We start from the raw sequence: 27,632 nt of genomic DNA on the forward strand, positions 1-27,632 counted from the left end.
GTAGCACCATAAAGAATGCAAAAAAATCTCAAAGGCAACAATGCATTTCATTAAAATTTTCAGGTAGAATCATTTTTTCAAAACCTGATAAAACAGATGATAGTTTTTAGGTTTAATAGTTTTGAAATGATCAAATCTAGCTTTTGCTGTGTATGGATGATTCAACACTTTTGGTCATAGCATTTTTTTTTTTTTAATATTTATTTATCTGCCTGTGCCGGGTCTTAGTTGCAGCACACAGGATCTTCCTTGCTGCCTGCGGGATCTTCACTGTGGCATGTGGGATCTAGTTCCCTGACCAGGGATTGAACCCAGGCCTGCTGCATTGGGAGCATGGAGTCTTAGCCACTGGACCATGAGGGAAGTCCCTGTAGCATCCTTATTACTTGCATATGTTGGTTTGTTTTCATTAAAAGATATTTAATTAAAAATAATAAAACTTTACAGAAGAGACTAGCTTAAAGGGAGTTTGACAAATATGTGGATTGTTGAGTAGAAGGTAATTATACTCTTTACCAAATTACACCAAGTAATCCTTTTAGAAAATATGGTTCTTTTACCTATTTTAAGAGAAATTCATTATTCTCTACTCCAAGCATAAAATTATATTTAGTCTTTCCAAGATTGCTTGTTATGACTTTTTGAAAACTTACTTTATGTTTTCAAATACATGAATAGTGCTTCAGCTAACACATGGGACTGGACTGTAACATCTAACTCACAAATATCAGAGATCTTACTTAGTATCAAGCTTTATTAATAATTTCAAAGATACAAGCAATCAAAAGGCACAGGCAGAATGGGGAGGTCTAGGACATCCTGGCTTTGTAGGTTCTTCCTTCTAGAATAAGAGGTGAGGCCTCTAACTGAGGTTTGGTGGTCACCTCACACAGTGGGTGTGTTTAAGTCGTGACACTTCTCCATTTTATACCTCAGAGTTGTACAGCTTGCATGACCTTCTCTAGGGAGTTATAAATCCCTAGATCCTAGGTATGTTTGCCATAGACAATTTTAAATCAGGGATACACAGTTAAGAGCATTCCATAGCAAAAACTCCACTTGTAGCAAATATCAATCATCTGTTTACTCAGAGCAAGGTCAACACACATTTTCTGTGAAGTGTCAGATAGTACATATTTTAGGCTTTGCAGGCCAAAGGGCAAATTCAAGGATATTATGTAGGTACTTATAAGCAAGAAGAAAATAAATCTTCACAAAAGTTTTATTCATAAAATTGAAACTATACTAATAATAATTGAGTATAATTTTTTGTCAGACAGGCCTAAAAATGAGACTGGAACTAAAAAAGATATCTTGTTTAATTAGGGTTCAAAGTGTTCCCTACCATCAGAATTAATGGCAAATGCTCACTTGCCAATGCTGACCCATTATGAAATTTTATGAATTTTGTGACCTTGGGTTAGGCAATGATTTCATAGATATGACAACAAAAACATTTTCACAAATGATACCATCAAGAAAGTAAAGACAACTTACACAATGGAAGGAAATATATGAAAATAGATCTCACAAGGGACATGAATACAAGATATATAAAGAACTCTTACAACACAATAATAAAAAGACAAATGCCCGAGTTTTTTAAATGGACAAAGGATTTAAACAGACATCACTTCAAAGAAGATATATAAATAGCAAGTAAGCACAGGAAGAGAGGCTTAGCATCATTAATCACTACATAAATGCTCATAAAAACTACAATGAGAGGCCTCTTCATATGCACGAAGATGACTATAATCAAAAAAGACAGAAAACAAGAAGTTTTGGTAAAGACGTGGAGAAATTGGAACCCTTATATCTTGCTGGTGGGATTGTAAAATAGTGCAGGCATTTTGGAAAAGTCTGGCAGCTCTAAAAGTTAAATATTACGTCATCATATGACACATCAACTTCATTCCTACGTATGTACCCAAGAGAAGTGAAAGCATACATCCATACAAAAACTTGTACACAAACCTTCATAGCAGTATTAGCCATAATAGCTAAAAAGTGGAAAAAAACAAATGTCTATCAACTCATGAATAGATAAATAAAATGTGGTGCATCCGTACAGTGAAATATGATTCAGCAATAAGAAGAAATGAAGTTCTGATACATGCCACAACATAAATGAGCCTTGGGAACTTTATGCTAAGTGTGAGACATCAGTCCCCAAAGATCATACATTGTATGATTCCATTTACGTGAAATGTAAAGAATCATCAAATTTATAGAGACAGAAAACAGATTATTGGTTTCTTAGGAGTGAGAGATTGGGGGATTGGGGGAGGAATGCCTGCTAATGGGTTTCTTTCAATGGGGACAAAAACATTTTTTAAAAATTGGATTGTGGTGTTTGTTGCACAAACCCTGTGAATAAACAAACAAACAAAAAGCCATTGAAATATGTACTTCAAGTGGGTGAATTGCATGTGAATAATATTTCAATACAACTATTTAAATACATAATAGGTTCAAATATTTTCTGCAAAGTACCTTCTGATGAATAATAAAATGAATAACTGTAGGCTTTAAGGACCTTACATTTTCACAAGTTTTGTAAAATTTTCCAACAAACATTTCTCCTGCTCCACACACATTTTTAACCACCATCAATTGTATCACGTCTTAGCAGATTCCACCTCAGGTTGTACTGAATTTGTGTTTTCTCAACCTCTTTGGAAATATTCTCTGCCACAGTTGTTTCACAGACTATTTATAATGGCTAATTTGTGAGTCACTCTAAATTCATCAGCAATTACTCCTCAAATAAATAAGAACTGAGCAATATCAGTAACATCTGTTGATTTGTCAAGAGCCAAGAAAAACTCAGAGTCATTTGCCGTGTGTTTTAATTATGTTGCTCCTGATGTCCTCATTCCTTTGAATAACTGTTTTTGCTGAAAGGCAAATAGTCTTAAGTAAGTTTATTTTTTTCTGGGCACATGCCTTAAGCTACTGCAATAAAACACGATTTAATTAACTCACTATTGGTAAATGGCTTTCCTTAATTGGCTAACAAACAAACCACCCAGAAACTTATTTTGGTTACAGACTCATTTTCATTTCTCATTTTTGTGAAGAAACTCTGCTGTGATATTTCATTAAAAATTTTCTAATTGTTGTGACTTGTCCTGTGAGTTGGATGAATGCTGAGTTTGGTAATGTGACATATATATGTTTTTTTTTTAAGCACAGCTATAGTGTCAGTGTATAATACACACAATGCTTTGCCATCTAGTTTGGTAACAAAACAATCCACATGCCACTCTGCTTTAAAGGTACTAAGTCAGGGCTTCCCTGGTGGCGCAGTGGTTGAGAGTCCGCCTGCCGATGCAGGGGACACGGGTTCGTACCCCAGTCCGGGATGATTCCACATGCCGCGGAGCGGCTGGGCCCGTGAGCCATGGCCGCTGAGCCTGCGCGTCCGGAGCCTGTGCTCTGCAACAGGAGAGGCCGCAACAGTGAGAGGCCCGTGTACCGCACAAAAAAAAAAAAAAAAAGCACTAAGTCAAATTTTCTCTTTCTTTTCTTGCTTTGGCATACACTGGTAGTAAAAAAGTAAAATGCAATGTCATACAATGGCATGACGATATGCACAACACTAAAACAATGTCAAATTATTACAATGGCATCACTGTGGTTTGTGCTGCACTGAGCAGGCTACCCCGTGTGTTCTCTGTCACAACTACTCAGCTCCGCCCTTGCACCATGAAAGCACACAGGCAATCTGTAAACACAGCAGTGTGGATGTGCTCCAATAAAACTTTACCTGTGGACACTGAAACTTGAATTTTATACGGTTTTCACATATCATGATATGCTATTCTTATATTGTTTTTTTTCAACTATTTAAAACTGTAAAAAACATTCTTAGCTTACAGGCGGTACAGAAACAGGAGGCAGGCAGAGGGGCAGCAGGCTGCTGAACCCTGACCTAGGGGCTCAGTTATCACATTGAAAAGGAATTCAGATGTGTCACATGCTTCCTTTTCTGCCATCCTCATTTCTGTTCCTGGCAAGCAGAACAATCGCTTTAACTTCTTTCTCCCTAGTGCCTTACTTCACTGCACATTATTACTAAACATTTAGAGCAGTACTTGAGAGACACAATACATAGCCAGTCAGATCCTACAGCAAATTGTTATTATTTGATAAAACTGGATTTTGCCAGATTTAACTGGTCACCATCACTAAATAATAAGTATTATTTAGTGATGGTAACAGATGCTAGAGTCCTGGTTCACAGGCTTTGCTGATAAGCCCAGGGTGGGAGAGGGGGGACTGGGAAGTTACTGATTAATGGGTATAGAGTTCAGTTTTGCAAGATGAAAAGCGGTCTGGAGACGGATGATGGTGACGGTTGCACAACAATGTGAATGTACTTTAGGCCCTTGAACTATACACTTAAAATGGTTAAGATGTAAATTTGATGTTATGTGCTCTTACCACAATAAAAAAATTGGAAAAGAATTAGTTTGCAAAAATAAAGATTTTGTAATATCCTAACTGTACTAAAATTTTCTCCTGCTGATATGATTTCATTAAAGAGCAAATCCTCAGGTTTCTTCACAAACACACAATTCATTCAAGACCAACCAGAATGGACATATCAGACCTCTTTTAAAAGCTCTACTTTTCAGTAGATTTCAGGTCACTGTTCTTACATCCACAGACAGGTGGGTCAAGGTTTGTACTACCTGCCAATTAGCAAATTCAGAATGGGTATTATGAATATGGCTATATATTAAACACTACTAGTTCCTATAGTTGGTAAAAAAAATTTACCATGGAGTTATCTGCCACTCCTTATTAATTTTTTTTTTTAATTATTTATTTATTTTTGGCCGTTTTGGGTCTTCGCTGCTGCACGCGGGCTTTCTCTAGTTGAGATGATCTCATTGCAGTGGCTTCTCTTGTTGCAGAGCACGGGCTCTAGGTGCCTGGGCTTCAGTAGCTGTGGCACTCAGGCTCAGTAGTTGTGGCTTGTGGGCTGTAGAGCGCAGGCTCAATAGTTGAGGTGCACGGGCTTAGTTGCTCCACAGCATGTGGTTTCTGCCTGGACTAGGGCTCAAACCCATGTCCCCTGCATTGGCAGGCGGATTCTTAACCACTGTGCCACCAGGGAAGTCCCTGCCCCGCTTTATATTTTATTTATTTATTTGCTGACAGAAACCATTTGATTAATTCCCAGGTAGCTGTAAGTGGCAAGATTAAATATAACCACAGCCATGAGACTCTCCCAAGATATGTGGTTGGATGAATAACATGTCAATGGCTTTCAATTTTTTTCCAATCTTTTGTAGCTCACGGCAAAATATACATTCTACATTTTGATCCAGAAAACACACATACACACATACACCCACACACACAAAACTAAAGCAAAATTTCAGAAAACATACTCATTTTTACTGCATGTGATGCATTCTTTCAGTTTCTATTCTATCTACTGTATTTTATTTCATTTTAATAAGTGCTGACTGATCACAGCATGTTAAGTTGATTTCGCAACTCACTAATGGGTTATAACCCATAGCTTGAAAAATGTTCTAACCAGCCTCCAAGTTATGAAAAACATGTATGAGAAATAAGACATAGAGAAAGGAGAACTTTGTAACTAATGAAAGCAAATGAAATTAATAAAAATATAAATTATTAATGCATTTAGGTTTACTTTTAATATGTCAATACTACAATTAATGCAGGAGTTCAAAATACAAAAGCCGCCTCTGAAATTCTAAGAAACAAAAGGCACCATATTTTAAAAAAATAAATTTATTTATTTTATTTTTGGCTGTGTTGGGTCTTCATTGCTGTGCGCGCGGGCTTTCTCTAGCTGCAGTGAGCAGGGGCTACTCTTCGTTGTGGTATGCGGGCTTCTCTTGTTGTGGAGCACGGGCTCTAGACGCGCAGGCTTCAGTAGTTTTGGTGCACTGGCTTAGTTGCTCCGCGGCATGTGGGATCTTCCCAGACCAGGGCTCGAACCCATGTCTCCTGCATTGGCAGGCAGATTCTTAACCACTGTGACACCTGAGGAAGCCCAAGGGACCACATTTAAGGAAACTAAATGAACATCAAAATATCATTCAGGTATCTCACCTCCCTTTGTATTTAAATAAAAATTCTCTGTTATGAATTAAATAAAAATCATGAAATGCAAGTACTGCACTACAATAAAACTTAAGTACCCTTTCAAATTGCCAAAAGTTTTGGATTGTTTTCTATACGTATCGGTTTTGGAATGTACAGACATAGAAGGTCCTCTTCAGTACTCAAGTCAGAGTATGAACCGAAGACTCCCCTCTAAATGAGTTCCAAAGTGCCAGGAAAAAAGTGCCAACATATTTCTAAATATCCAGTGGCTGGTCTAATGTTCTCTGTAAAATGGGCTACTAGTTTCAGCTCAGCCTTTGGCAGTTATGGAGGAGGGACATGTCCATATTATTATTTTTAATTATATATACACTAGAAGAAGGCAAATCAGTATTGGAATGGCTCTGAATCAACTACACTTCAATTTTTTTTAAAATTGAAAATCTGCAAAAAAAAAAAAAAACCACCAAAGATCAGAATGGCTCTGAAGGGTTGGGTGCCCTTTCCTGCAGCAAGCACAGCGCTCTACTGAGCAAAGCAAGTGCTTCCTCATCAAAGTGTTCTTGACTTCTGGAGAGAAATTACAGGGTTTTACTAATATCTATTAGGGAGCATTTCAACTCACTCTTTTTCCTCTCGCCATTTCCAAATGCCATCTAACGTGTTTTCAATTTCCAAGTTGTTCCAGAAATACCCCAACTAAAAAGATGATCAATATACTTTAGGATGATTCGGCAATGCTGCCAAACTATGATTGCATGACTTAGACTGATTGGAGACCGTGTGTGAACCTCAGAAACACTAAGTATGTTTAAGGGACTCTAGACCTGAATCATTTTCAACTTCCCATGATGAGAAAGGAAAGAAAAACAGTCTCATAAGGCCAGAGTTTGTGGATGCACTTTTACTAAAGCTAATTTAACCAATGAGCTGTGATGTCATGCACTGTCGTGCATGCAACCATTATCTAGGAAAGGAATTCATTTAGCTCCCCATCCTGCCCTACCTGACATCCTTAGATCTTTCCAATCCTGTCTGCTTCATTTAATAACAAAAAATATATAGTTAATATTTACTGAGTACTTACTATACCATTCAAAGCATTTAACCTGTACTACCTCATTTAATTCTCACCGTCGTGCTCCAGGGTAGGTCCAAGGATTATTCACACTTAACAGATGAGGAAACTGGGGCCCCAGTGGACCCTGGCAACCAATCCCAGTCACTAACCCATAAGAAGGACTCGAGCCAGAAGTTAGAAACTAATCATCAAGTCAGCTTTTCAGCAAATTCTATCATCTCCAGTAACTAGCTTTTGCTTTCTTTGCTTGATGAAGCTCTTACAGGGCCCTCCTTGCCAAGTTCTGCCTCATAGTCCCATTTCCCCAGAGACTGGAGTCTTGACAGGATCATCAGAGCTTCTCAGGACTCTCATCCTGCTCAGCCACCAGGGCTGGAGACCCTCTCTTTGCCCCTCTGATCCCTTCTTCCCCCAATCTTTAAGCTGCTCTCTAAGCCTGGAGGTTGACACGCTTGGGCTCCCTTGCCCTCGTCCCAGCTGGGTTCAGCCAACAGCATATCCAAGCAGCAGATCAGAGGGAAGGAGAATAGGGAGTTAGGAGGATGTATCCTCCTGCCTCCCTTCCTGTGGGCTTGACTTGTCTATGTGACCCTCTCCTTTCAGGTTGCGATAACCACTTCCTTCCCTCTCCCTGTAAGCCTACAGCTGGTGACATTTCCATTATGACGAGCCCTGAGGTACAGCACTGTTCCTCCTGGTTTGCCTACACCCAGCTGCTATGGTCAGAATGGGTCCTCCCAAAATCCGTATGTTGAAATCCTAACCCTCATAGGTAATGGTATCAGGTGATGGGGCCCTTGGGAGGTGATTAGGTCATGATGGGGGGAGCTGTCATGAATGGGATTAGTGTCCTTATTAAACAGTCTCCAGAGGGATCCTCAGCCCCTTCTGCCAGGTGAGGACACGGTGAGAAGTCGGCAGTCTACAGCACGGAAGAGGGGTTTCACCAGAACCCAACCATGCTGGCACCTGATTTAGGACTGCCAGCCTCCAGAATTGTGAGAAATACATTACTGTTGTTTATAAGCTACCCATTCTCTGGTATTTTGTTATAGCAGTTTGAACAGAGAAAGACACGAACTTCATCATCTGAACCAGAGTCTCTCTGCTGCTCCTGACCTGGCAGGAAAGCCAGATGCCAAATGGCTCAGCCTCTGTCTCATCTGTAATGAGACAGTGAGACCAGTTCATTTTCATCTCGATGTGTTCAGGAACAAGACGCCTACAGCAGAGAGATAATAGTGCAGAAATCAGAGGCTGGGACCATTGGAAGATAATCTTCACCTGCTCCACAATGTCACCTGTCCCCTCAAATGTCTACGAAAAGCCTGTAGCCACATAGAGAACAGACTTGCAGTTGCCAAGGGGGAGGGGAGTTGGGGGAGAGATGGATTTGGAGGTTGGGGTTAGCAGATGCAAACTAGTATATATAAAAACGGATAAACAACAAGGTCCTGCTGTAGAGCACAGGGAGCTATATTCAATATCCTGTGATAAACTATAATGGAAAAGAATATGAAAAAGAATATATATATGTATAACTGAGTCACTTTGCTGTATAGCAGAAATTAACACAACATTGTAAATCAACTATACTTCCATTAAAAAATTAAAAAGCCTGTAGCTGTGTGTGTATGTGGGACCACCTGCAAGTCTGCACAAAAAAGTATATGCAAAACTCAGAGGGACTCTGGATAAGTTTTCCTATGGTTCTAGGGCCTCCAAAACCTTTTCTAAGGAATATCAATTTTTGTGAGTATTTTTCTCCTTGGCTATTCTTATGTTATTACCTGTCCCCACCCTTGATATTTATGTGCCTTTTCCCCATTTATCAGAAACACAAGTGCAGAGTTACACCTAAAGAAGAGTAAGAACAATGAAAAGTTCTATTTTAGGATGACTGTTAAGTCATGTAAACCATCTTCCATTTCACATTTTTTTGATTAATGTAGAACATTCTATCCATCTTGAAATTTGAGTGCAAGATGAGATCATTAAGATTTTTGCTTTAAGGAACCATATTCTAGAACATTAATAAGTTTCAGACCAATTTTTAAAATTCACAAAATGTAATAATTTTGATGCAGGAATCAATGCCTATGCATAAAAATCAGGAGTGATGCAACTTTCAAATATTAATTTATCTTATCAGTTATAACATGAAAGGACAAGCTAATTTCTCTTTGAAATATCTGCCATGTTAATATCGTATATTAATGAAATTAAGTGTATACCATTTACCAATGTGTCTATTAATTTTGTACTTTAATAGTCTTGAAAGTTTAGGTCTAACATAATTAATCTGCTGAGTCACATATTTCCGATAATTTACTCAATCAATCATCTTAACTGCTTTGCCCCCTCATCTACTACCAATATTAGATACTAATATTATTTCAATACAATATTATTACTACCAATTTCTTGCTCTAATATTCTTTTGTACCCTGTTGAAGCAACATTACATTCCCTGATGAGGAAACCCAGGACATGGTCCTGTGCCCTGTGAGTGAGGAGAAGTAAACAGGGACCATACCAGCCGACTCCCGGGGTGCTGGTGCCCCTTAATCCAGGCACCTAGACCCAGACTCCATCAGCTCACCTGGGGCAGACCGCCAGGACGTGGGGGACACTAACTGTGACCCTGCAGTGTCTGCTCAAGGTGGGTTCCTGCTTCACTGCAGATGGCCCCAAAATGAAACTGCAAAGAATAGACCCAGAGGGATCTGAGACACTCAGGAAATTGTGGTTCAAAGGCTGTCTCTGGGTGGAATGCATGAATATTGTACAAAACCCTTCACAGCCTACGGGGTCAGCAGGGAACCTGGAGGAGATAGAACCACCAGGCTGAGAGAGTAGGACACCCTGGAAACTGGACTTGCCCCCTGGAGTGAGGAAGTCCCATGATGAAATAACCAGCCTTGTAATGTGATCACAGTGACAGGACATGGGGACCTAGTGTCCTGGGAATATGGGGGGCGGGGTTCACAGGCACGGCAAGCGTGGGAAGCCAGAGACAGTGGGTGGATGGAGCTCAGCCACTAGGATGGGTGGGCGGTCTTCCACACCACAGGCAGGTTATCCTGGTAGGATCCAGGGCCCCGGCTCCCAGGTGTCCGGGGAAGGCTGGATGTTGAAAAGCCTCACAGCCGAGCCTTAGGCAGGATGTAGGAGGAGTGGCCGCTACATTCACCAGGATATCCAGGAGTAGTTTCTGGGAGCCTAAGTCCTTGCCTCTCTTTTAGCCTTAAGACTATGGAGATCCTTGCAGACTCAGCTGAAGACTGAATTCTAGGACCAGTGTTTTTCGCTCAGAATGGGCTTATGCGTTCAAACATCTAGATGGTTGTGGAGTGGCCCTAGATAGTTAATACAGGCTTCCCTTCTCAGGGCTGAAACTGACACCCCAATGAAAGTTACTGAGTGAACTCTCTTGCCCCTCTCCCAATCTGTTTAAAGTCTCGGGAAGACAAGGAAACTCAGAGAACACTGTCTCCACTTAGCCGTAGGGTGGGCGGTGTTCGCCTGCATTGGGGAAATGTCCCTGAACTTGTATAGGTTAGAGCTGAGTGCTTCCTGGGCTCATCCTAGGCTGACGGTGGGTGCTCCAGACCCTTCTCCCAGTCTCAGGGGAGGCACTTAGGTGATGTGATGCCGATGGATGAGAGAATGATTTGATGCTGCAGAAGCCTTGGTTATCTGTGTGGATTTGTATGGTTTTGAGGATTCTCTTTTTCTTTTTGGTCATAATTCCTTAAGAACCTGGTGAAAACTATGGACCATGTCCCTCTAAAGAGACTCACAGTTTTACATATAATTTCAGGTCCCTAGAATCCTGTTCGTGAATTCCAGGTTAAAAGCTCCTACAGCAGAGATAAGACCAGCAAGAACAGGCTTTAGGTTTTTGGCTTTCTTCTTTGAAATGTAAACTTTACTGTACTCTAATTCAGTGAGTTTGCTATTTGTTTCCCTGTCTTACTCCATAAAGTATTTTGGAACCACAAAGACATTTTAAGACATATTTTTCTTTCTGTTCCTAAATCCATGAGATGTCATTACACTGGGATAATTTCAATACTCTCTGGAACTGTGTGTGTTTGAAACAACTTTTACTAATTTTCGGTTACTCATCCCATTTTCCTTGATACGCTTGCTATCTCTGTTCTCTTAGTGACATTCTTTCAGGCCATCAGCATGCTGATGCATTAGCATACAAAGCTACTACCACAAAATATTTAACGAAAAAGTCCTACAAAAAATTATTGTAAGAAATGGAGATAATTTAGCTATTAAATATTGCTGTTGTTTTATTAAGACAATCTGGAATTTAATTCATAAACATCAGTTAATCAAGAATTTATTCATCTCATAACATATTTACTATGTAACTTATAAACCTCTTACCTTACTTTTTTCCCTTAAGAATGTTGAAATGCTTGTAATGAACATGGCAACTCTTATCTTGGATCTAGAAGGCAATGACTTCTGCTTTCAAACTGGCTTTGTAAGTTGCCCATTCTTAGAAATGGTGGAAATATTTCACACTATCTGAATAATAAGGAACAAGGCTGCACAGTGATTTATAACTCTGAGAGCTTTATAATTTGATTTATGAACAGCTCTCAGATTTTCCATTGGCAGTTCATACAACTCTGAGTAAACTTTCTGGCCAAATGACTCAGTATTTTGCTGTATGACTAATCCCACACTCATTGTGGAAACTGTGGAAATGAATTCTATTTGCTTGTGGATAATAAATGATTACTTTACGAAAACTGTCTGCAAAGCATTATAGAGTAGATGAATTCAATTATACTGATGTTTTTAAATTATCAAACTCAGCAGACTTTTTTGAGAAGTCTGTAATGTTCACAAAAAAGAACAACCCCTCCCTCCAAGCATTATCATGGATTTTGCCACCCATAGGACAACAAATCCTAACTAGGCTCTAAAATTTCTAAAACATTAAAAGAACAATTTGGGATGATGTCATTTGAAATATTTTCTCTTACAATGATGCCTTTAAGTTATTTTCCAAGTTTTTATTATTGTAAAATAAAGTCCTTTCCTGGGATATATTTGCTGCAAATATTTGATATTATTGCAAATAACAATTGTTTCTCCTTCAAAAATGCAAAATTTACAAAGACAATAGTGATGCATCTATATGATGGCTCCCCTGATTCTGGTGGCTGGAAATTGCCTCCAAGATTATGTTAGTTGCTGTAGGTGCTCCCAAATGATGTAGCTCCTTGAACTTTCAATACAAGAACATGTATATGGTTGGCATAGGCCCTGGTCTCAGACTGCCATGAAAACCATTTGGGAATAAACAGGCATACAACATGTTTCCTCAGATTCCTCCCAATTCCTTTCATGCCATTGATTTCTGAGAGTAAAAAACTTCACTTAGGGTCAAGAAGGTTGCCAGTCCAAAGTCAGTATGATTTATTTCAAATCATTTATTGCTAGAGCCATTCTTACCCAAACTTCTTGTTTTCAAGGGGGTAACATTCCAATGGAATGTCTCTGTGTGATTACCAGTTGGGTCATCTACTAACTTCTATCGAGGTTTGTAATAAACGCTTACAAACAGCCAGAGATACATTCCAAGGCATTCGTTCTCTTTCCCTAAAAATCCTTCTTCTAGTCTGAGCATTAGTAGCCAGGGTTGGTGGGGAGGGGCCCAGGGTCAGGGAGCCATCACAACAAGTCAGGGTCAGTTTTAATTCTGCAGAGTCAAAGGCAGTCTGAGAGCAGAAAGAACTGGTCTGGGGGACCCAGGGAGCGTGAGGACAAGTATCTAAACCACAAACGCATTGGAGAGGTCATCTTCTCCCCTCCCTTCAACTCTCAGTTTCTCTCCCACTGCTGGCTCCATCTCCCAAGTTGTACCCCTGTCCTGACAAAAGCCCATGTGCTGCCCTTTACTCAGGCTTTACTTGCATTTCTACCCATGCATTCTAGAGTTAAATTTCTCCAAAGACTGTAGACAGCGCTCTTGCCTCTTTCCCACGTCCTCGTCCCTCTCCAATCCACTCCCGTCTGGGTTCAGCCTCTCCCACTGCGATGAGCCAGTTCCCCGGAAGGTGTGCATAGGGCTCCTCATCACTGGTCCTCAGTCCTCAGGCTCCTTACCCCAGATGTGCATCTGTCCTGGGAACCCCTGAACTGGAAGCACTTCCCACGTGTCATCTGCTCTCCTTCTCCAGTCCACAAAGGGAAGATATCTCCAAAGCTCTGATTCCAGTTTTTTTTTTTTTTTTTTTACTTTCTGCACAAAGTGTAAAGGTTTTTTTTCTTTTTATTAAATTATGTGTAACATAGGCAAAATTATTTCAGTCAATAAATTTTTAAGGAATTTCACATATTCTGATTTTTTCCACTGCCAATCACCTTTGTTCCTCCAAAGCCAGAACCTTCAAGATAAGGTAGCCCTTGCAAAAAGAAGTTTTGCTCAATCCACAGTTGTCATGTCAGTCCGTCCACAATCGTTTTAGTTGGGCTTCTTTGATCTCCAATGGAATATGGACAAACTTCAAAATTCCCCACCTGTAATCTTTGGGATCCAATTTCCTCATGCAGTTTTCTTTAGGACCATGTTTAGGGTCAGGAGATGGATCTGCCTGGTTCTGAATTTTAGATACCCTTTAAAAATGCATTAAGTTCAGGGCTTCCCTGGTGGCACAGTGGTTGAGAGTCCGCCTGCCGATGCAGGGGACACGGGTTCGTGCCCTGGTCCAGGAAGATCCCACATGCTGCGGAGCGGCTGGGCCCATGAGCCATGGCCGTTGAGCCTGCGCGTCTGGAGCCTGTGCTCCACAACAGGAGAGGCCACGACAGTGAGAGGCCCGCGTACCGCAAAAAAAAAAAAAAAAAAAAAAAGCATTAAGTTCAAATCATATTCACTCCTAAGCTGTCACACCCTAGAACAGTAGAGATCATTGGGATGTGCCAATACCTAAGATAAAAAAAGCTTGACTGTTTGGCTTTTCACAGTTCACTTGGCAGCTCTGTCTTGTAGTTCTTCCCCACAGATCTAACATGTAGTTCTATGAGTAAAGGAAACCACATAGTTACTCTACGAGGCATTTCCAGCGATGTAGGTTTACAGAAAAAGCCCCATCGGGATAGACCTCAACTGAAACGAGTTCTTTCTACACTTTCTCTTCCATAGTCATTTTGTCCACATCTGTGACTTCAACTATAATTGATGTGGGTGATTCCCATCTGTCTCTGGTTCTCAGTCTCCAGCCGTGTTTTCATGGGTAATTTCACACGGATGACCTTCTGACACCTCTGCCCCTCAATGGGTCTGAAACTCAGTTTGTCACCTCTGCCTTCACAACTCTTCCTTCACCCGAGCCCAAAACTTGAGTCCTCTGCAATCCCTGCCTTTCCCTCAATTGGTCGCCACACAGCTTAGATGGATCCTTCTCTTCTTTTCTATATTTCTCCCTGACCCAAACATCAGGAATTTGTGCCATAACTTCCTACCTCTAGGGAGGTACTACAGAAGATGTTTCTGTCATGTTATTAAAGCCCCTTACTCTTATCTTTGGGAGCAGAACAACTCAGTGATGAGGGGCCTGGGGGAGGGGCCACCAATGGGCAGGGCTGGTATATGAAAGGTCCCTCCTCACACACGGTCCTGCCTCTTGCTCACTCGTGCTGCAGGCCTCGTGGATTGGAAAGTGTCAGGCTCTTTTTAGCCTCTGGTCTTCAGGTGAGAAGTAGTACAGGTAGGGTTCTTTCCTGCTTTACTGTTGGGAAGGACTGTAACTCCTAGCTGTGACTGGACGGGGGTGCAGAGTTAGTAGAAAAGGAATAAGATGCCCCATTTTGGCTTTGAGCCTAAGCTATGCTCTTCAATCTGACTTCACCCTGAATAAGGTTAACATTTTAATTTCCTTTTGGTTCCTCGTGTGTGTTCTCAATTTGGTTGAGCATCTAAAGGGAAAAAGGGCTGCAGGGTGGACCATCTTCTACATACCAGATACCAAACTCTCTTAACTAATTTCCCCAACTCATTTGTCTTCTCTTGGGTGACAGTGCTAGCTCACTATCATAAAAAGTCAAAAAATTATATATACTTTGCCATCTTCATTTTTTCATTCTTTGGTGTGAAAGATTTGGCCATGGACTTTCCTCCTCCACCCCTACCTCCATACTTTAAATTTGTGAATTTGATATAATGTTAATTATTCGTTTTTTAATGAAAATCTATCAGAAAGAAAAGGTATGAATTTTACTAAATTAACTTCCAAAAAGGATTGATTGGTTGATTTAATATTTATTGAATTCCACAACGCATTAGCATCACACAAACACACAGAAAGAAGCAATTAATAACATGCCATTATTTGGAGAAGGGAGTGATAAATTAGCAACAAACAAAGAGAAAACAATGGAACCTAAATACTAAATTCTTTCAACGATTTGGTTTGCTTATTATTAGTATCCTTGAGATAACTGATGCAAAGAACAGAAATGAACGCATCTAAAAAGAAATATCTATAATCCTACTGCAGGGCAGTTAAGTATTTGCCTGCCAAAAGAGATAAATGATGTTCTTGTGTGCACTTCAAACTTACAAATAGCTGCAGCAAGACTAAGAGTGATAACAATTGTGCTAAAGTCGTAACTCAAAATCATAACTGCTATTTAGTTGCTTTCTGTTGTTATAAATGCACAGTTTGGGGCAAATTGGTTACTATGCTGTATTTGCGGTCTTAGGCATGTTTCAAGGATATTTAGGGCCATTTCAGCTCACTCACAAATTTTCCTCAATGAGAAGTATAAAGTAATGATGACCTTCCTCATTAGTTATTTCTCCCAATGTTTGCAAAAGGTTAATTCAGTTTTGTTGTTTTAAATTACTCCACCAGGCCACTGTGAGGCAATGCCATACAGAATTCTTCCTTTCCTGTTGTGCCCCACAGGGCAGACTCCCAGGCTTCTCCTCAATAATCCCTGCACAGTGGATGGGAATGCGGTCTCCCACTGCAGTGGCTGCGGTATCAGGAAACCTTTGAGCTACCTGCACAAATGCAGTGCTACCTGTCAGCCCCAGAGCCAGGGACCTTGTAAGCCCATCCTGCAGGCACTCTGATTCACCATTCTCACTTTATACAGCATCTGCAAGCAAGGTCCACCTTCAAACCAGAACAACTGAATGAGATAATGCTTATTTTGTCTTAGGAAACAAGATGTACATAAGAAAACTCAATCCATTGTTTCCCATGGTGATGAATCTGGCATTTAAGACGTGCATTAGTCAATGCCTTTTTGAGTGTCCTTTAATGCTTACACGTGGTAATACGTTAAAGGCCTTAAGAACATCAATGGTAAGCCTTTATGCAGAGCTGAATAGTGTATTTTGTATAGTTAGAAAACCACACTGATCTTGAGATCCTACAAGCAAATAACAAAATTAAGTATTGTCATCGATTTTTAAACTGCTTTCCGGAATTTTACAAAATACTTTATTGGGACACAATTTCTTCAGTCTCCGAAATATTCCAGAGTCCACCCTAGTAGTATAGTAGCAACTCCACAGATGCAGTAATGGGTTACCTTGTCACTATAATTGCAGTTTCTCTACGCGAGCAAACAAAACAAGCAAAACCCAGCCCCGCACGGGAAAAGCCAGCACTGGCTCGGGAGCAGCAGAAGGCGACAGAGCACCGGCCGGCTGAGGTCACTGTCGCAACTGGTCCGGGCCAGGTGGCCCGGCGGCCTCAGGGACAGAGGCCACTGCAGCGCCCCAGCCGCGCCTCCCGCGTCCGCACTGCGCCAGCGGCCCCGGGAAAATCTCCAACTGCAGGATTCCTTTTGCTGATTACGAAGAAAGGGGAGGGGGCAAGAGGGAGAAAGGGAGTGTGTGCGTTTTGAGTGTGATAGATCACTACCTCCTCACTCGCCCTACAAAATCGCTCCTCAAAATATTTACAAGCCAATCTCCAACTTCCTCCAACTGCTGGTTCCTAAATCTGAAATTGCCTCTCCCTCCAATTGCACTAAAGGAGGCAAGGTTTTAGGGTCAACATGGATACAAGAGGATGCAAAGTGCCCCCTTCTCGGCTGAGTGGCAGAGTTCAAGTCTGCAGACCCGAGCGCTCCGCCGGGGAGCGCGCCCAGTTCAGGGGGGACGGACGGGACGGGCCCCCCCGTTCCGGGGGACCCCGATTCCCAGGAAAGGCCCTGCCCGGGGCTCACGCTTCGGCGTGCAGGAACCCCCCGCAAGCAATAGCTCACCCAGCTGCATCCTCCGAAGCCCCAGCCTCGGGGTGGGGCGCTGGGAGGTGGGAGGCGGGGGCAGCACCGCCTGCAGGCTCCAGTCGGCGCCTCGCGGTCTCCCCCTGGCTCCGGGGCGCCCCCTGTCGCCGGGCTTCCAGCGATCTGGGCACGGGAGGCTGGAGAGGTGGCAGCCCGGGCGTCCGGGAACGGAGGGGCGCCCGGCCCGTGACCCCCGGACGGTGCGGACCGGCGGGCGGGCCCGCGGGAGGGCGCTGGGCGCTCAGGCCCTGGCGCAGCCCGCGGCCGCCGCCGGAGCCGTAGCAGCCATGTCCGCGCGCCCGCGCTGCCGCAGCCCGGCCGTGATGTCATCCGTTGAGCCCCCGCCACGGCGCCCCACGCCCGCCCCCCGCGGGCCGCCGCGTCCCCGCCCCGCCCCACGTGCTCCCGGCTTCGGGGATGCTGAGGCCGGCGGTTGCCGTGGGACGATGCGCAGAGCCCGGGTGGCCCCGTTGCCGGCGGCGTTGCCCCTCCCCGTCCGCCGCGTCTCCGGCGGGGCTACGCCCGGGGGCTGCGCACGGGTGGGGGCGGGGGCGCCCGGGGAGGGCGGGGTGGGCTACCCGCAGCCAAGTCTCCGCCAGGTCGCCGTTTGCTGAGTCATGGCCAGCGCTCCCCGCAGCCCGGGCTCACTCGCGTAGCGCGGCGGGCGCGAGTGCGCAGCCATTGGGCCGGGCGCGGGGCCGCAAGCGTCGGGCATGACGCGCTGAGCCGCGCTCGCCCGTGCCCGCAGCTCAGCGTGCGCCCCGCGCGGGTGCCTGTGCCGCCGCCCTCCAGCCCCGCCGGCAGCCGCCCCCGCTTCGCCCCGCACCATGATTGCCGCCGCTTTCCTCGTCTTGCTGAGACCCTACAGCATCCAATGTGCCCTTTTCCTCTTGTTGCTTCTGCTGGGCACCATCGCCACCATCATCTTCTTCTGCTGCTGGCACCGCAGGCTCCAGAAGGGGAGGCATCCGATGAAATCGGTCTTTTCGGGTCGTTCAAGGAGCCGAGGTAAGACACCCCGCGACGGGCTTACTCGGGCTGGGAGGAACCTTTAAGCCGATTTGGAGAGGGAAGCGCAGCTCTCTGGCTTCCGCGCTGCCGCCTCTACCCCATCCGCGCCCGCTCCCCTAGCCCAGTGCGTTTCCGTGTTTAGCGTCCCTGTCCCCCTCCTCGGGTCTGCCGGATTGGGGTGACCGCGGCGAGGCAGAGCGCCGGGAGGTGGGGGGAACGCACCAGATGCTTGGTGTCAGTGTGCTTAAGCCCTGGGGATGGCTGGAGCGGAGTCCTGGCTGCGGCAGCCTCGTCCACCCCCACCCTCCGGCCGGCGCTGGAGCGTGGGGCATGGAGAGTTCGGGGCTCCCCAACTCCCCCAGAACTTTCCCTGAAACTTCTCGCGGAGAAATCACGTAGAGACCGATGGCCTAGTAAACAGCCCTCCCTGCAGGCTGTCCCCACTGCGTTAGAGGCGTCCGGAACGCGCCTCCCCGACCCTTGTCCCCCGGGTAAGTCGTCGGTGACTCGGCAGGTGAAGAACAAGGAGTTAATTGAAGTCTCGTTTTTCTTTTTTTTCCCCAGATGCTGTTTTGCGATCACACCACTTTCGTTCCGAGGTAATTTATTTAGCGCGCACGCTCAAGGTCAGAAGAAGTTCTATTTGCTGGGTACCAATATTAATCATATGGGTGTTCAGAAGCCAGTAGGGCGTTGAATGGCGAGCATGCTACCCCCAAGCCGAAAGGGACGTGTTTCCTTTTAAGTGACTCCCCAGCATGAGTGCCCAGTGAACGGTATTGGCAGATCTCTTGTTGTCCTGGAGCCGCTGTGCTGGAAGGGGTGAGACAGCCCTTAAAAGCGGTCATACCTTAGGAACTGAGCCTCGGGATGGATCTCAGCTTCCTTGACAATCTGTAAGTCGCCCGAAGCTTTCTGGGTGCAGTCAGCTGGCCGCGGCAGTTCACTTGGGTATCTAACCTCAGCTGGGAGCTTTTAGGGAGCTGGTGCAGAGTAGCTTGATCCATGTGCATTTCCCTTTAGACTTTCAAGTTTATATTCCTATTCACCCAGAAAGAGCTCCATATTTTACTGGGGATGTCTGATGATTTTTGCAGAGCGATGGTGGTAGTGATCTGGCTTTACTAACAAAACGTGGACCATCCCTCCATAAACAGGTGACCTGGCCTCGCAGCAATTCAGTGGAATTGTTGTAGGACTAGTTCCGCTGGAGATAGACGAAAATGAGAAACACAAGCTCTCCCTGACCCAGCATTTCTTGATGGATTTCCAGGCCAACCCCCCACTTAATGCGAGGTGACTGTCCCTGTTTTCCCACGAGTTTCACACAGCCAGGAGGGTGCTGGTAGCAACGCTTGATGCCATTTGTCATTTTAGCAAAGACTTCATAGTTAGAAACGCTCCATTGACTTGCCATTTACCTGAGAAGTTATTTCACATTTCATTTCACTAGTTAATCCAATGTTTTGTTGCACCCTAGATGTTTGATTGGACTCTGGTTGCTTGAAAGCTTTTACTGCATTACTATCACATCGTTATAATGCGGCACAATGTGGCACAATTCTACATGGAGCCCCAGTGGGTGAGAACTCTTAACTCAATTTAGGACTGTAAAGAGAATAAAATAACCAGTCAGATAATCAGAGGTTCCATTGCTGCCTTTACACTAACTAGCTGTGTGGTGCTGGGAAACTCTCTCAACTTCTCAGACCTTCAACTATAAAATAGGGCCAATAGTACCTTATAGGGCTGTAGGGGGAGGGCAGGGTTTACCAGTAATCATGTTAACAAAACCCCACTTAGTTCATAGTAGCTCTTCAGTACTGGATAGGTATCATTACATTTTGTAAAATTGAATTAAAAATGTGTAAAAATAGAAGATCTGTCCACAAATCTTAAAGTCTTTATTAGATTAATTAATTCAAAGTTATGTGAAACAGCATAAGCTGTGCCTGTTATGAACCAACACTTTTTGAATACCTGATTAATTTAATAGAATAACCCATTTAGAGGTGACAAAAAATAAATCACAGTCAGGGTGCGAACACCAAAATTTAGGATTTTCATTTTAAAAGGAGATCACCAGTCCAGTACATGTAAATGATAGAACCAGAATAAGAATCCTGTTATGGGTTGTTAGATTAGGCATCAAGTGTTTCAGCTAAAGCATAGGCAGAAAAAATGAGATAGGTCTACGTTTTGTTTAGTTATCTGTCAGTTAAGCATTTGTCCTGAGCTTGCATTTGGTTAGGAAAGCTGGGAGTGATTGTTTAATGCCATAGCTCATTTCACAAGATTCCAGGTACAGGTTGACATCCTGTGTGTGCTTCGTATTTGCCTTGTCTGCTGGGCTGGGAACATCTTGACGGCATGGACCAGGTCTCTCTTGTTTAGGGCTATATCCCCACTGCCTGGTGTATAATGGGCTCTTAATAAGTATTTATCAAATGAGTGAAAAATTCTCTGAGTGCCAGTTCGCATAACTGGGCAAATACAACTCAGAATTGGGCCAAAAAGAAAAATGCACATTCTCAGGACATTGCTCAGAATTCAACATTTGCTGAATCCCAACTCTTATTTTATCTTTCTAGACTTTAAAACATTGCCCTGGAGTTTGTGTTAAAAAATGTAAATCACTAATTATAACAAAATGTATTTGGTTAGATTTTTTTTTTCTCAGAAAGTTCAATGCAGTATTAGCTTCATTTGTTGATAGGCCCCCCATGTTCCTTTTCATACCATGTTCCTGTGTTAAACTACTCAAAGAATGTCATTTTATAAGTAAAAATCATGAGACTGTTCCATGAGAAAGTAATATTTCATCATTGTTTCATGTTTGCCACAAATATGACATTTTCCTCTAGGAAAACAGAGGGGATTTTTTTTCCTTCTCCGTTTCTACCAAAATGCCATTTCTAGCAGGATTTTCTCCTTGAGAAATACCTCTGAAGTGTTTGGATTCTAGCGTGTTAGAAAATTAGAACTTGTGTCACATAATGACTATTCTTCTTGTTGCTTTTTAGCAGTAGCTGCTGCAAAATAAGTATCAAAGAAAATGTTTTGATTTTCCTACAAGTTATAGTCCTGTCGAGTATTCTATTCCTCATCCCAATCTCAGTCAGTAGATAATTCACTCTCAGTATTTCCATAGCTGTCAAATGAGGAAAATGGGTTTAGGATCTGTGGACTTATATTGAAATGTGAAAGAGCTTTGGGAAAGCCCTGGAACACATGAGGAAGTTCAGTTAGCTCTTGGCTGCTTTACTTGGCAGAGGATATTGCTTCTGCTTTCCACACGTCAGGGAAGGCCAGTTGGAGAGGAAATTTCAGGATGTTTCTTCCCAGGTAGGGAGAGAAATACTTCTCCGGGGGGAAACCATGGCATCAGGACTCAGTGTGCTTTGGGGAAGTTCTGCAGCAGGAAAAAAAAGCCACGTATCTCTTGTGAGGGGCTGCAGCTTTTCCCCCCCTCACTAAGTGGTTAATAAACACCGTTCTTCAACTCAGTTTCTTCCTCATGAAGCTAGAAATAAATGATTCAGAGATTTATGAGATGTTTGGGAACCATAACCACCAACAGCCCCTTTTTATTTTCATATACTTGTAAACTCATCTCTACTGGCTTAAGAGTTCTCTAAATTTTAATAATAGCATATGAGAATGTAAAATTATTAATCCACTCAGCAAGGGCTCAATCTCCAATTCTCTGACAGATAAAAGGCCCAGTTAGATAGCTAGAAATATGTGCTTTGTATATGAAAATAAAATACTTGTACCATATATATAGTAGTAAACAATATATATAGTGATGAGAAGTGATTTCACATCGATATGGGACACAGTCTGGAAACCAAGTGTTCATTCTGGGTCTCTAAGAAGGATACTTTTCCTGGGGACTTAATAATGTTTCATGCTGTGACTTCACACAATGCTTAACTGTTTCCCTAGATGCCTGTGGTGAAGATCAGACAGTGACAGTCCTGATTTTAAGGAAATCTCAGAAAGTGATATGGGTAATTGAGGTACCATTAGATTACAAGAAAGAACCTTGTGAGCCCTTCAGTAGAGTGAAGACAATTACATATAATGCCCTTGGAGAATACCCAGCATGAACAGTGGTACATGATCCCTATTCATCAGCTCGGTGGAATAAGGGCAGCCTTGTTTGATATCAGCAGAGGCAGGAGGGTGTTTTGTGTCCATCAGGATTGAGTAAATATCTTCACTTCCTGTTTAAGAGAAAGGAACCAAAAGAGTTAACTCTAGTTAACTCAAGCGAGATAAGGACTCAGTAAGACAAGAACCCCCAGCTACATTTTGTCTGCCGTGTAGTGTTTAACTGTGTCACTCACAGTTCAAAGAATCATATGCCCAAAATTCTCAATGAAAGAGAGAGGCTAAGTGGAGTGAATTTTTAGTGGCCATTTCTTACAAAGCTGAATAGGCAAATCCTTTAGGTTTTTCCAGTGATTTTCCACGTTATCGTAGATGAAAGGATGGTCCACACTGACCCTCTTGGCCTCATCATGTTTCCAGAGAATCCCTGCACCAAACCGTGGAAAAATGGTCAGTGGAATACCCATAGTTCACAGCTTGTTGTGGAATTTGCATCTTTCATTAAGGGTTACTCAGTGGATTAGAGAAACTGATAGTTTATTATTTAGCTCTCTTTTACAATTAGGTTATCTTTATAAATAAATTCTTTGCCTAGAGTTAAATTCTAGCTCTAAGTTAGTTTATGCTAATTAAATCGGTCTAAAGTTGAATTCCACACATGATACAGGGTTCATTTTGTTTCACGCAATTATTTTAAAAACAAACATTTATTTTTTCATCCTTTATGAGGTATGATATTAGAGGATAGGAATAACAATGGGTCTGAGGTATAGTCCCTGCCTTGATGATGACTCCCAAGTCACTCCCAGTATCAGTGCTGAAATTTTATAGTTACTGGTTTCTTCTGCTCCAGTAACTGAACTGACATCCAACTATGAATCACAAATCTGGTGGGAGCATCAGAGGCCAAGCTGTGCAAGTAGAGCCAGTACATTTGTGAAAAAGACAAATTCACCCCATTCACCAAAGTCACTACCGCCATATAATTTACCCTTACTTCAGCTACGTGGCAACGAAGCAGAATGCTAAAAGCAAAAGAAGAAGAAGAAAAAAGAAAAAAACCCACTTTTTTTTTTCATGCATCCAAACCTTTTAAATCCAGTCTAGATGAAAGTGGAAACAAAAGCTTTTTCGGAGAAGTCTGAAATCTTTGTCTAACCTCAAGGTTTAGGAATGACTCTTTTTGAGATTGCAGTTACGACATAGAAACAGGCTAATAACAAGTATTGGTTTAATGAAAGGATTACAGGAATAAGAGTTCAAAGTCCTGGCTTCGGGTTCCAGCTCTGCCACTAACTGTGCCGTCTTGGTCTAGTCTTTTAGGGTCTCTGAGATTCAGACTTGCTGTTTTCACTGGTAACATTAAGATGATCTCTGAATCTCCTTCAGAGTAAACAGGCCCTGTTTCTGCTATGTGCAAAAAAGCATCCTGCTAAAAAAAGGCATCATGTAAAACGTGATTCCTTCTAGGAACTGAAGGCAGGTAAAAATAAAGATATAATTAGCATAAACACAAAGTAACAAATTATGTATAGAAAAGGAATGGTTGGAATACTTCTGATGACATGATTGCTCTGGCTGGGGTGATCAGAGAAGCCTTCCAGGAGGAGGTGATATTTCTGCTGCAGCATGCAGGCTGAGTAGTACCTGGCTAGACAGACAGGGGCTCAGAGCAAACCCCCAGGCCAGCAGAACCGTTTAAGAATAGGCAACGATTAAGGAAACACACCTGCTTTCAGAGCTCAGAACACGCCAATATGATTAGAAGAAAGGGGTCTTGAGATCACATCAAGATGGAAATATAAGTAGGTGCCAGCTATAATAAAAAATAATTTTTGTGTACCACTTGACAGCTGACAGAGGCTTCGACAGAACATTATTTTACTTGAGTGCCTTAGGAGGGCACCTGCTGTGAGCCCTCTCAAGAGAAGGAAAGACTTTTGATTTCTTTTCTAGTAACTACGGTCAAACAGCCTGATCACTCTTTTTTCTCTGTCACGGAGAGTGGAGAGTTGTGGCCTCAGCTGCAGAGGCCTGGGACCATGACTGGCTGGAGACCTTTCTGGTCACGCCGAAGCTGTGCTCTTGCAGGGCATTGCATGTTTCAGGTCTAGTGCTCAAGCATCACTAGGTTATATATGACTGCAGACACCATATGTCCAGGGGTATGTGACAACCTGCTCCTGTGGTCATTACAGCTCCTAATGCAAAGCATAATAAATTTGCAGGCAATTTATTATGTACAAGGCTATGTAATATATTACAGTTTTTAGAAGTATTTGAAATGTGTCTCTGCTTTTAAACTTCTTCCTTGAAGAAAATCCCTCTCCCATAATAATCTGAATGCCTATTTCCTCCTCAAATCCTCAAGCCTAGCCCTTCGCCCTCAGCCAGTGACTTCTGTCTCCTAACTCACGGAGAACAACTTCTTGTCCCTACAAACTAAGTGGCATCTTAATCTTCCCTCCCAGCCCAAGGAAAACTTCATCTGTCCTCCCTATGGGTATTTTATGCTTATGCCATGAATTCCTTGTCTTCCTGTCTCTTGGGGGCTGTTCTGTGAGTCGTCCCCTCCTTTCTCTTCTGATGCTCCCTCTCTCCTGGCCCGTGTTTCTAACACATAAACATCATAGGTGCGTCCTTTTGAAAACAATGTAAACCTCCCTATACCACCAGCTCTTCTCTTAAGAAAAGTTCTCTGAAATCTGCCACCTCCTAATCCTCGCCTCTCATTTACTCCTCAACTTAGTAAAATCTGGCTTCTGCTGCTACGACTTGAAACCACTCACCCTTAGCTCAACATTGAGTTCTAAATTGTTACATCACATATTTCCGTCTTAGGTTTAATCGACTTATCTTGCATTGGACTTTGTTGGCCACTGATCCCTTCTTGAAACTCTCCCCCACCCCCCACCTTTTTTCTCTGGCCACAGCTCCCTCTGTTCCTGCACTGGACCCTCTTCCTACTTAGATGTTGACATTCCCAATGTATTCCCTTGCTCATAATTTTTCAAACAGCTTTATTGAGATATAATTCACATACTGTACAATTCACCCATTAAAAATGTACCATTCAGTGATTTTTAGTGTGTTTACAACGTTGTACAGCCATCACACAATTTAATTGAAAACATTTTCATTACCCCCCAAAGAAACCCCACACCTGTTGACAGTCACTCCCCATTCACCTCCCACCTCCACACCCCAACCCTAGGCAACTGCTAATCTAGTTTTGTCTTAGTAGATTTGCTGGGCCTTGTTTTTGCTCACCCTATTCAAACTTTGCTTGTAGGATCTCACCATATTTCCTGTTTTAGTTCGTCCTCACAGAATGGTTACTCTGAAATCTCTATGTCAGATTCAGGCTACACTCTTGACCTCGAGATACAGAGTCAGCCCTTTTCCCTCCTTTTTACATGGATGCACCGCAGGTCTTAAACTGAACATCTGCCACTGTTGTGGAGAGTGGTACAACCCTTACCCCTACCTCTGCAGTTGCCCAAACTAGTAGTCTAGAAGCTATGACAGACCCCTCCTTATCCATCCTGTCCTCTTTTACATACCTCTGGAGTTTGCCTTTCTTACCATCCTCCTGATGGTACCTTGCTTCAGTCCCTGTAACAAGCCTCCAGACAAATCTCCCTGACTCCCCACCCCCAATCCAAACACCCTAATCTGATAAGGATCATTCTAAAATACAGATTAAGCCTTAAAACTTTTATTAGTCAGGGAGACATTCAGATTGAAGTGATCCCAACATAAGATGGGTTATTAATAACCAAGGATTTCTGTTCTCTCATGGCAAGAAGTCTAGACATGATGTAGGCTTTTCTGCAACAGCCCCACTGTGTCACTGCTGGGGTGATTGGGATAATCCTGGCCTTTCCCTCATGGTTGCAAGATGGCTGCACCATTCCAGACATTGTGCCCAAATTCAAGGAAGGAAGGAGGGGAAAAGGGAGAGCCAGTCAAGGAAAGATATTCATCAGGAAATCAAAATCTTTGCTGGATGGAGGGCTTTCCAGTTAGATTTCTCCTTGCACTTCACTGGTCAGAACTGTGTCACAAAGCCGTCTCTCACTGCAAAGGAAGCTTGGGATATGAGCTTTCATTTTTCCTGGCTTCTGTGGTAGAGGTAGGCAGGGAGAAAGGGTTGGGTAAGCCATATTCTTTCCCTACTTAAAATCCTTCAGTGGCTTTCCACTTTCTTCCAGGTGGTAAAGTTTGACCTTCTTAATGTGACATCAGAGGGATCCCTATGCTGATGTCCTGGTGATGGTTATTCTCCAAGCAGACCATGACTTTTTGGATTATTGTTTTTGACCATGTTATTTCCAGCTAAGAAAGCCCTTCTTTGTCTTCCTTTTCTTTCTTTGGCCACTCACCCCTGACTAAAGAGGAAATACTCAGGCACGAAAGGCTAACTCTTGTTCTTCCTTCAAAACCCAGTTCAGGGCTTCCCTGGTGGCGCAGTGGTTGAGAGTCCACCTGCCGATGCAGGGGACATGGGTTCGTGCCCCAGTCCGGGAAGATCCCACATGCCGTGGAGTGGCTGGGCCCGTGAGCCATGGCCACTGAGCCTGCGCGTCCGGAGCCTGTGCTCCGCAATGGGAGAGGCCACAGCAGTGAGAGGCCCACGTACCACAAAAAATACCCCCAAAAACCCAGTTCATAGGTCATCACCAGGGAACTTTCTTAGCTCCCTCCTCATAATAATGATAATAATTGAGTTTTTTTATTTGTCTCTCCTACAAGATTGCACCTTGAAGGTAGTCTGAATCCCTGGTTCTTAGCTCAGTGTCTGGTACAAAATAAAGCTCAGTAAATGTTTGCTGAAGGAATGAATATATTTGATGCTTTCTAAAGTCAGTTTAATTCTCAATTCTCATGGATTCTAACTTTCTAGATATTCCTGTATCCTTCTTTTACTTAAAGGGAGACAGGTTCTTTTCATTTTTTATTTCAGACATACTCACAGTTGTGCCTTAGTTAACATCCTGTGTTTACTTCAAAAATACGCAGATTCAGGCACTTTTTAAAGTGAGTTGAA

General features: G+C 43.0%; 1 protein-coding gene across 5 annotated transcripts in view; it reads left to right on the plus strand.

Annotated features, from left to right (window-relative positions):
• Nucleotides 1-18,282: 18,282 nt before the first annotated feature.
• The window catches only part of DST (dystonin), a gene marked incomplete at both ends in the record, with an annotated part of 487,217 nt that continues 477,867 nt past the window's right edge, over nt 18,283-27,632 (plus strand). For 3 of the 5 annotated variants that reach the window (XM_079713908.1, XM_079713909.1, XM_079713911.1), the window contains 2 exons: nt 18,283-18,463; nt 19,031-19,065. In XM_079713908.1, coding sequence (XP_079570034.1) covers nt 18,283-18,463; nt 19,031-19,065 — 216 coding nt within the window. Of the gene's footprint in view, nt 18,464-19,030; nt 19,093-27,632 lie in introns of all 5 variants that reach the window. The other 2 variants (XM_079713903.1, XM_079713907.1) reach the window with 1 other exon arrangement.

The sequence above is a fragment of the Hyperoodon ampullatus genome (genome assembly GCF_949752795.1).
Source record: "Hyperoodon ampullatus genome assembly, chromosome: 10".
Taxonomy (NCBI): Eukaryota; Metazoa; Chordata; class Mammalia; order Artiodactyla; family Ziphiidae; genus Hyperoodon; species Hyperoodon ampullatus.